Genomic DNA, 10,662 nt, shown 5'->3' with positions numbered 1-10,662 from the left:
GGGGGCTTAAACATATCATGGCTTCCCTCTAGAGTTAAAGTGGTGAACAATAAACAAGGACGGAATAAAACTAAGTGAAAAGGAACGGAAAAAGAATAAGAAGGAACGGATACAGAATCAGAAATTAAGGAAACTTATAAAAAAAACCAATTATTAATGAGGGATGAGATTGATAGATTGCACTGGGCAGGGATTTCTAATAGTGTGTCTTCTTCAGGTCAATATGCAAACTATTTGGGACAAATTTTCACACATATTTTAACCAGGGAAATATTCCCATCTAGTAGATCACTTCATAAACTGAAGCTTTTTTATCTCCGGATCCTGTGACGATATATTTATCATCGTTGCTGATATCACAACTTAGAACTGAGGATTCCTCCTTCGATTGGAAAACTGAAGCTCCGTAGGGTGTTCTCCAGGAGTTTAGGAGATTATCTTTTCCAGTTGAAACAAACCATTTACCACAGTTTGCAAACTTGAGAGAGAGAACACAGCTTTCATGCAGATGAAGCTGATATTTATCTGGTTTAGAACAATGAAGAACTTCAACATTAGAGTTCTCCATACCAACAGCTAACCAGTCTCCGGTTGGACAATAACCAAGACAGAATATCTGAGAACTAAAGTCATGTTGTTGTAGTTGTCTTCCTTCCCGGAGATCCCAGGAACGTACAGTGTTATCCAAACCTCCCGTCCATAGTTTTGTTCCGTCGGATGAAATATCTATACAGCTGGCTCCGTCCGTATGTCCCTGGAACTGTCTCACTGGTGTTTGATTGTGAAGATCCCAAACAGCGATGTTACCATCACTGCAACAGCTGAAACATAGCTTTGAGTCGGGACTGATGGCAAGAGCGTAGCACGCCGGAGCAGCACTGTTCAGTTCTCCTTTTCTCCGGGGAGCAGGAGCAGCTAGATCCCAGATAGAGATAGTGCTTGCTTCTCCTCCTACAACTAGAGTCCTTCCATCAGGTAGAAGTTTGATAGATCTGATATAGTTATCCCGTGTTAAACAATCTAGCTGAGACACTGGAACCTTACTCCCAGGTTGAGCAATATCCCAGACCTTAACACAACCCTTTCCTCCTGTATACACATATTTAGTAGGATTAGACATGGTTACTGCACAAACAACGTCTCCGTGTGGAAGGGTGTTTATTTTCCTAACTGTTCTAGGAATACCGGGACCGATGAGAGCGTCGGCCGGAAACGGAACTGGTCTTGTTTGACCGTCAGCGCTCACATGGTAGGAGTAGGCTCTGAAATATTGCAATTTAGTTTTGAGTCAGTCTTAATAATTATTTGGCGATAAGGGGATGGGGGTATTCTCAAAAATTTATTATTATTTGGCGAGATATCATTTACGTGAACTATGAATTTTCGTTGTATAAAGTATAGAACCTAAATGATGAGCTTTAATACTGTAATTTATGTATTAATAGAACTTTAGTTTGTTTGAAAGCATCTTCAAAGGGCTCCTGTCGTAATTTCAAGTTACATTCCATTTAAAGAATTGTACATGCCCTGTTCCCAACGGTTGTCTTCATCCTTTACTTGAGCAAAAATGAGGAAGATATCGTCGTTTTTCAATCATAAAACAGATTTCTATAAGTTTTTTTTGTCGCTGATGCAAAATTCGCTTTTTATGAGAAATCAATAAACATTATTAATTTTCAGATCGATAAACAAAGATATCTCTATCATTTTTGCTTATTGCACTTGAAATAACGTTGACAGTCCCTTGAAGGGTGAAACTAAGACAAAGAGAAGATAATATTATAAAGTTAGACTGGAGTATATGTGATATGAGAGAAATGTCAGGTCTCTGTCAAATACGGAGTTCCAACTTATATCTCAGGGGAGCCGGGGGGAATTTGTTATGAGGTATTAAACTTACGGTTTGGTTTGGGAGATCCCTGGGGGGAGGGCAGGGCGGGGGTCCGAGCCTAGTGGAGGTCTTAATCCGTTGAGAAGGCTGGGAGGAGTTGATCCTTCGGGAAATAGGAATCCACCTAGAATATTAAAATCTGAATTATTAGTTCCATCTCACAGAAACGTTCTTGTTAAAAAAAAATAAATTAATTTAAGCACTAATTTTTTATTTAACTTTTTTAAAAAATCAAGAGAAAGAAAAGAAATCTAAATCTAAGGTTTTCATATCATTTGGACAAACAAAAGCTTCCACAAAAAAGTGGTAAAAAACTAAAGTTTGGAATAAAACAAGATTTGATAAGTTTATGTATTCCTTAAAGAAGGGTCTTGAAAATATAAGGGTTTGGAATAAAGAAATATTTGATAATAAAGAAGGGTTTAATAAGTCTAAGTTTGAAATAAAGAAAAACAGAAAAACATGAAAAACATGGCTAGGTTTGGAATAAAGAAAGGTTTAAAAAGTCTAAGTTTGGAATAAAGAAATATTTGAAAAGTCTAAGTTTGGAATAAAGAAGGGTTTGATAAGTCTAAGTTTGGAATAAAGAGGGGTTTGATAAGCCTGGGTTTGGAATAAAGAGGGGTTTGATAAGCCTGGGTTTGGAATAAAGAAGGGTTTGATAAGCCAGGGTTTGGAATAAAGAAGGGTTTGATAAGCCTGGGTTTGGAATAAAGAAGGGTTTGATTAGTCTAAGTTTGGAATAAATATTGATAAGTCTAGGCTTTAAATAAAGGGGTTGAACAGGAACACCAGGAAAAGATTTGAAGCTAGAAGCTAGAAGGAGTTGATAAGTCTAAATTTGGCATAAAGAAGAGTTTAGAATGGTTTTGTGGACCGAAGTTTCCGTCTAGAAGGGTTTGAGTAATGATAAAGATCTATGTTTAACACTAGAGGATATTATACAAAACCATTCAAGCTTTATCAGATTTTAAAAGGGAGAGAGTAAAGTAGGAGGAATGGGGGGGGGGGGGAGGGGATTGAAAAGAGAGGGAAACCAGAGAAGGGGAATTGTTTAATTTCCAGGGATATCAGCGAGAGATTAGAAAATGGTGAAGAAATAAAAAGAAAAATGTGGAAAAGGGGAAACATATAAAAACGAGAAGGGAAGCTTAGCATATAAAATTAGGATGTAAAAGAACAATATTTCAATTTTGAAGGAAGATGGAATATTAACAGAGAACTTTAAGTAACTTACTAGATAAAGGAGTAATAGTTCCCATCGGTTTCGGAGTCGGGGGTTTTCCTTTTCCAGAACTTTCTCGTTTCTTCTGACTTGTCGAACTCTCGGAGCCCGGACTTGTCGGAGACTTTTTTCCGTTCTCCTCCGACCCAGAGGAATGGTGGTTTCCGTTCGTCCCAGAGGGAACATCGTTTGCATCATCGACTACAAGATCCTGGTCAGATCGTTCTCCGTCGCTGGTGTCAACGTCGCGTTTTATTTTCTTGAGATGAGGAGAACCTCGACTGTTTTGCGGGGAGGAACGATGATGATGTCGACTGAGGTCTCCAGGACTCAAGGAACTTCTCTGAAATAAATTATTTTGAAATTCACCATTTGATCAAACGACCGTACTAGAAAGCATTAAAATTTGATCCACTTGGTTTATTCTAGGGTATAGTATTTTCTTGAAAAATTAGAAAATAAAAAAAACCATACCCCCCGACTAGTAGTTCTTGAAAACATAGAATGAGTAAATAAATAAATGTTTTTAAATCTTGCTGGTTTAGTAGAAATTTGGTAAGTAATATTATCCGTCTAGAGAGCCTAGAATTAATATATTGCATTAAATCAACTTAATTAGTTTATTCAGTATTCATTAAGTGCTATAACTCGTTACAAATCGACATTTGAACATGCATACTGAATAAACAGCTTATATTTTTCTCTTAGGGGGTAGAAGGAGGAGGGGGGAGCTGGCGGTGGCAACAAGAATGAGAACGAGTGCCAACCCTCGATGGTTATGATATGCCCTGAAAGGAGTGATAGCCTTGCCATATAATGTTTTATTGTCATTAGCTCAGACCTAAACCAACTCTGTGTGGTGGGAGGGGGGGGGGGGGGGGCATACAGATTAGCTCGACTGTAATCAGAAATAGAAGGCGCGGTAGCTGTAATCAAAGTTTAACGTGAGGTAGAGCTAAGATTAACTTTTAAACAAATAAATAGAAAACATGATTAGTTGATTACATACTTCTACATCAACACTGTTAGTCTAAATGAAAATAAAAATAAAACATAAGAGGAAGAAAAATCTAGCAAAAAAAAAAATAATAAAAATGGTACAAAAATTATTTTTAATGTTTTTATCACTTTAAATACGCGTGAGTTGAATGAGTTTTGTATTTTCAAAACCGGATTGAATTTTTTATCATTAGTATTAACAGCATTGCTATTAATTTTCAGAGTTCTCACATTTAATCTTAAAATTAATAAGTAAAACTGAGCTATCAATGATTAATGGTGATTAATTTAAAATTAAACAATCAAAAAGATTTTAATTGAATAAGAATGATATTTCACTTACATGTCTATCCTCAGAGGACTGCTGTGAAATCATGCTGGCTAAAAATATACAAAAGATAATTACAAAATTATTCTTTATAATTCACAAAATAAAACAACAGTAATATCTAAACGTTATATTGGGCGTTAAACAAATATTTTCAATAATGGTTTAGTATAAATGTAAAGAGTAGAGAAATAAAGAATTTAAAGTGTAGAATGTAGAGAAGTAAAGAATATAAAGTGTAGAATGTAGAGTTGCCCAAATTACAAAGATACCCTTGATACCATTATCTGATCAATATTAGTTTGAAAAGTGTTAAAATCTGATACTTTCTAAATGTTTTCCTGCAGGGGGTAGCAATCTAAGGTAAAAGTCCCAAGAGACCAACATGGAACACTATACATTCAACTCAAGTCAATAAAGGGAAAGGTTGCAAACTCTCGCCAGATAGTTTAAAGGGCAAGTTTTAAAACATCCTCTTTAATGCATTAAGCTGAACGAAATATAATGTTGATGGTTGGAACATAAACTAGAATATTGCAGTTTTATCACAAGAAATAAAACTATCATCCTTCATATTAGATACGCAAGTAAGAAAGTATTTCTTCATAAAGGAGAGAAAATTTAAAAAGTTTTGTCAGAAAATTTCCGGAAAAATTACCGTTGCTCTCAGAAAGACTTTTTCGCACATCTTCGTCCCGTTTATGATCAAGGGGGAGGTGAGGTTTGAGCATACTAAGAGCTGGATGTAGAGGACCGGGACCGAGGCCACCAAGCGATGCTGCTATGCTGGTTGGGAGGCTGCCGAGGAGGGAGTTGGACAACGAGGTCGGTATTCCATGCTGAAGGCCAGCAAGACCTGGAGGGAGGCCGAGACCTCCGTTGGGAAAGCCGGGAGGAAGTCCAGGAGGACCGGAAACAGCTCCGGCAAGGTTAGCTTGCGCATGTGCGTGAAGCTGCATCAGGCGTGCTATATCGGGTCGCTGAAAATATTATTTCTATTATATTCAAAAAGAGAGGTCCTTTTTCATTTCATGTAAGATCTTATTCCAGATCTCAGAGTTGTTAAGTCTTTACTAGTTTAAATTCCATACCTTAAATTAGAGAGTAATTTGCGAGAAGCATCTTTGTATATATATATATATAAATGAATATTCGTGTTTTTTTTATCATTATTACACAATTTTCTCAGATCTGTACCTTTGTTGTTTCAATAAAAAGTTTGAAAGAGAAAATACAAAGACTGATCAAAATAAACAATATATTTTTTAATTTAAAAAAATTAATTTATAAATTTTCTAATTTTTTTGTATTTGAAAAAATTTAACTTACCCCTCCCGAGACGACAGAGTTTAGGTCAGTCATGGTGACCTGCTTAGCTCGTTCTACAGCTGTAGCTACCTGCTGCTGGTGCTCCTGGACAAAGATTCAGGTTAACCTCACATCATATCCAGGGGAAATATTTAAAAAATTTTCTTCATTGAAATAGGGGGAAATTTTCAGGGAAAATGAAACAATTTTTGGGCTAAAAAATAGTAAAATTGATTTCTAATTTAAAATTTTTGCCCCTAATAATTTTTCATTCCAAAATACATGCTTTCGTAGGAATGTTTTATTTATTTATTATATTTTTTATAAAATTGCCCAAGTAAATATCCGTTCTTTTAAAAAATGTTTTCAAAAAGAGATAACTTAATAAGGGTTTAAAGCTACCTGTGATAAAAAAGGAAGTACTTGTGCTATAATAGCAGACATTCGTTTCACAATCTCGGTCTAAAAAAAAAGAAAAAAATGGTAAAAATAAAAATTAGAAAAAATAAAGAAAAATGAAAGAACACAATTAGCTCAATGCTAATTCATTAACATTAACATTTACACAGCTACTCAAAAAGGATAAGCCTTAAAAAGAGAATTTTAAACTATTTTTTCTTGCTTATTCTTAATTAATGGATTACAAAGTTCTTGTTATATTTAAAGAGCAATAAAGTCTCCTGCAAAGGGCCAAACTGTACCACTTAAAACAAACCAAGCAAATCTATCAAAATCACTATTTATATAAGTCCCCTTCTACTTAATCAAAAATGGCGGGTAGTGGTTAATGTTGGTTTTGAATTTTGCGGTTTAAACTTTTTATTGGTAATTTATCGGATTTTATAGCGGAGCCGACTCATGAAAAGAGTTAAAGGGAATCCTCGTAAAATCCTCGGCTTGGGAGAGTAATAAACCTAAACTGTGCACACCCACTTAACTATAGGTCATCAAGGGGCCAACAGGTCAAATGTATTCTTTCAAAAAAATAATTACGTAAAACCCTTCTCTCTGCCGAAGATTAGATATTAGGAAAGATTGCTCTATAATTTACAAGGGAGGGGGGGGGATTGAGTTAATCACGAAAATTTAGTTTCTTAAAAAAAATCTTCAAAGTTTAGAAAACAAAAGAAATGGATATAGGGCAAAGTACGTTTTAAACTTTTTTTTCAGAAAATAAAATATTTATCTAAAGTTTGAAGAACTTATTATTTTTTCACGACAATATAGGAGAGTTTATAGTCAATATTTGAATTGTAGATAGATAGAGGGGGGAGGGGGCATGAGGGCATTAATTTTAAATCTTTTCGTTGATATTAAAACTAATAAAAATTTTTTTTGCTAAAAACCAACTGTTTAAAAACTTTTAAGATGAGAAACTCTTCTTTTTAATCTTTTGCAATTGCATTCTGCTTTCAATTGATTTGGTTAAAATTAAACAAAACAAAGTTCCATGCCTTCATTTCTAATGTGAGTTTTTTTTGGTGGGGGGGGGGGGGGGGAAAAATAAGAATGAGATTTCAAATTTATGCTGCTCTGTACTAACGAGTCTTAAGCAAACATTTAGTGATGAACACACATTTAGAGATAATACAAGAACAATGATAGGGTGTCAAAAATAATCAGAGCTGGAATATCAGAATCAAGCACTTTATCTTATGCAAATCTACAGATTAATTTAATTTAAATATACGGTGATAATTATTATACTCTATATGGATATCATTTACTTAGAGATTAAGCATTTAAAAGGTGCCCGTATTGAATATCGAGATCAACCGTTCAAAATTTATGATCTCCCCCGACTTCAGGCCCCATTCGTATAAAACTGTAGCTCAAGTCTTAATTTTAATTGAATTTAATATTTATTACTAAATTTGAGACATTCTCAATATCTAAGAATCAACAATATGACATTTATAACAACAAAGTCAATAAAATAGTTTGATAAAAATGATAAAACAATTCTCACCTGTTTATGCATCTCCACATTGAGGCCATAGGACATCTCATAGTACTTAAAAAATTTTAATTTAAAGATGTTTTAAAAAAAATAAAATAATTTCAAATAATTAATAAAGAAATAACTAATAATAATCATTTTCTAAATTATGAATATGTGTATCTAAATCATCCTTGATCCGACAAAGCTTTTTAGGGTACCGTTGTGAATCGGGCATTGTCATCTTTACATGGAGGGTCAATTGAAATTTAGCTTAGCCCCCCCTGTAAACATTCTAGTTGCGCCCAGGTATAAAAAGCACCAAGTGTAAGCTTCAAGGCATTCAATACGCTTGAACTCAAGTCTTTCATGTCATGTTGAATCTAGACGAAATTTATCTAAACGTGTGAAAACGCTTTAACATGGTGGATTAGAGTTAGAACTTTTTGCCGCTTTTTAATAGAGTTCAAAGAGCATATTTATACGTCCTAAAACTGTCCCAAAATGAAACCTCAGCAGCCTGATAAAAACTGTTGTGTGTCATTTTTTACAAAAACTTGGATAATTCAGAAATAAAGTTTTCCCTCGCTATAAACTGAAGTGAGAAATAAGTTTAAAAATAAAACCTTGTACACAGAATTACAGTTTTATTAAGATAACACTTAATGTCAATAATTATTCCGTAATTTAATTCTTTGAATTTTAGTGGCCAAACATCTAGTCATTTTCTTAAAGGGACTGTCATTAAAATTTCAAGTGACCCCCTATTAAAAAAAATAGGCATGTTCAATTCACATCGGTACCTATCATACCTTTGAATAATTAGCTCTATTGATTTTGCAGAACTTTATTTTTAGAAAAATCCCAAATTAAAGATATTTAATTTTCAAAGTAAAACAAAAATTCTCATTTATTCTTGACCAAAAAAAGGCGTAAAAGGGCACTGTTGTGAATCGTACATAACTTAAAATTATTATGAAAGAAGAAGATTATATTACAGGGTTATCTACAAAGGTTGAGACTAAAATGACGACATGTAACTCTTTAAATATTATGAACGGAAAGCTAACATTGTCTTTCATCTTCAATGAAGTTTATAAATGACAAATCTATTTGATTAGCCAATGAAAAAAAATTAGCTTACAACTGCAGGGAACTGTAAGTATAAGAAAGAATTAATCAATTTTTCTACATTAGTCTCTGAATTAAGTCTCAGCCTTTGTAGGCAACCCTGTACTAATATAATGGAAAGAAAACAAGATTAGATGTAGCGAAGAGAAAGGGATGTAATCCTCTACCTCCAATTACAAATTAGGATATAATTTCAGTCTAAATCACTTGCTAAATCTTATTTCCTCACTCACCATTATATATTGTCGTTGGATTTCTGTTTTCTCCTGCGCTAGCTTTTCACACTCCAGCTTCAAACTAGGAAAATATATCATTAAATAAAGATAAAATAGATGTTCAAAAAATAAAAAATGATAAATAGTAAAAATATTATTAGCCCCTTTAACCAAGGGTATTTATTTTATATAAGTAATTTATTCTCCTATGCTTAAGTTGAGCTTTATATCGCTGCTTTAGGAAAACAGATGAATTTTGAAAAAGTAAATAAATTTTTTGCCCTCACATACCGAAAAAAAATAACGAAAATCATTTCCTCAATTCTTCAAAAATTGAAACCCCCTATTCTGATCACAAGTGGATTCTATTGATTTAAAGAAAAAATGAGATTAAATCCTAATTTTTGTAACACTAAGGTAGAAGGAAATTGATCATTGTTCGTTGAAAGGAAGGGGGAGGGGTCTGGGGCTACTTTGTGGTTAGGTTAAAAGTCTGTGGTGCATTAAGAAAAGGCTGTGGTTAGAAGTCCTAGGAATTGTTTAATAGATCCGTAAATTGTCAATAAAGGGCTTAGTATTTCAAATGAATCGATAAAGAAGGATTCAGACATAAATAATATTTATTAGAAGTCGTAAATATATTTTTACACATTCATTCCTGAGGACTTACACCTTGGAGATCAAATTTATCTATCAGTGTCTATCTTACAGTTTAGTGTCTACTTACCGATCAAGTGTCTAGTGTCTATCTAACTGTCTAGTATTTAGCTTCCTGTCTAGTGTCTAGTGTCTATCTACCTCTCTGGTGTCTATCTACCTCTCTAGTGTCTATCTACCTGTCTACCTGTCTAGTATCTATCTACCTGTCTATTGTCTATCTACCTGTCTATTGTCTTAGTGTATATTTACCTGTCTAGTGTCTATCTACCTGTTTATTGTCTATCTACCTGTATATTGTAGTGTTTTTTTCTACCTGTCTATTGTCTAGTGTCTATCTACCAGTCTATTGTCCAGTGTCTACCTACCTGTCAAGCGTCTATTGTCTATTGTCTATTGTCTATTGTCTATCTACCTGTCTAGCGTATATTGTCTAGTGTCTATCTACCAGTCTAATGTCTACTGTCTATCTACCTGTCTATAGTCTATTGTCTATTGTATATCTACCTGTTGTACTGTGACTGTAGAAAGTTGAATTCATCTTTAATCCTATCTATGGATTCTCCTATTGTCAGTTTAAACGGAGAACCCTGCGCACTCTGAAATATAAATATTAAATATTATCATTATTTTAATCCATAATTGATAATTAAATCATATTTTTTTAATTCTCTCGTACCTGCTATATTCAAATATTTTGTTAAATTTAATTGAACCAATAATATTTAAATTTACTTTAATTTTTAAAGACTTGCTGCTGAACAAAAATTATTATACTCGCCATAGTAATTAATAGCTTAATCTTTAAAACAAAACTTTGTCACTGGAAGGAAGGGGAAGGGGATTTGAAGGAGAAGGGATCGAGGGGTTTGGAGAGGATGGCCAGGAGGGAGATTGAAGCGTACAGGAGGGAGGGTATTTGGAGAGAACGGGAGGGAGATTGAAGGAGATGGGAGTGGGGGGGGGGGT

The 10,662-nt window shown here is 34.0% G+C and overlaps 1 protein-coding gene across 5 annotated transcripts in view; it reads right to left on the bottom strand.

Moving 5' to 3' along the window:
- Positions 1 to 10,662, bottom strand: part of LOC111695140 (transducin-like enhancer protein 4) — a 14,615-nt gene that overhangs the window by 908 nt on the left and 3,045 nt on the right. For 3 of the 5 annotated variants that reach the window (XR_002763794.1, XR_002763795.1, XR_002763796.1), the window contains exons 3-12: positions 10,201 to 10,292; positions 9,055 to 9,118; positions 7,721 to 7,765; positions 6,154 to 6,213; positions 5,773 to 5,856; positions 5,102 to 5,423; positions 4,459 to 4,496; positions 3,129 to 3,459; positions 1,901 to 2,015; positions 148 to 1,262 (exon numbers count right to left, since the gene is read on the bottom strand). Coding sequence is in view for 2 of the 5 variants with exons in the window: in XM_023464350.1 (XP_023320118.1) it covers positions 281 to 1,262; positions 1,901 to 2,015; positions 3,129 to 3,459; positions 4,459 to 4,496; positions 5,102 to 5,423; positions 5,773 to 5,856; positions 6,154 to 6,213; positions 7,721 to 7,765; positions 9,055 to 9,118; positions 10,201 to 10,292 (2,133 nt within the window). In the remaining 3 variants the exon portion in view is untranslated. Of the gene's footprint in view, positions 1 to 147; positions 1,263 to 1,900; positions 2,016 to 3,128; positions 3,460 to 4,458; positions 4,497 to 5,101; positions 5,424 to 5,772; positions 5,857 to 6,153; positions 6,214 to 7,720; positions 7,766 to 9,054; positions 9,119 to 10,200; positions 10,293 to 10,662 lie in introns of those variants that run through there. The other 2 variants (XM_023464350.1, XM_023464351.1) reach the window with 1 other exon arrangement.

Source organism: Eurytemora carolleeae, unplaced genomic scaffold (genome assembly GCF_000591075.1).
Source record: "Eurytemora carolleeae unplaced genomic scaffold, Eaff_2.0 scaffold212, whole genome shotgun sequence".
NCBI lineage: Eukaryota > Metazoa > Arthropoda > Copepoda > Calanoida > Temoridae > Eurytemora > Eurytemora carolleeae.
The sequence above is the reverse complement of the archived record's forward strand: the minus strand, read 5'-3'. Positions and strand labels throughout refer to the sequence as shown.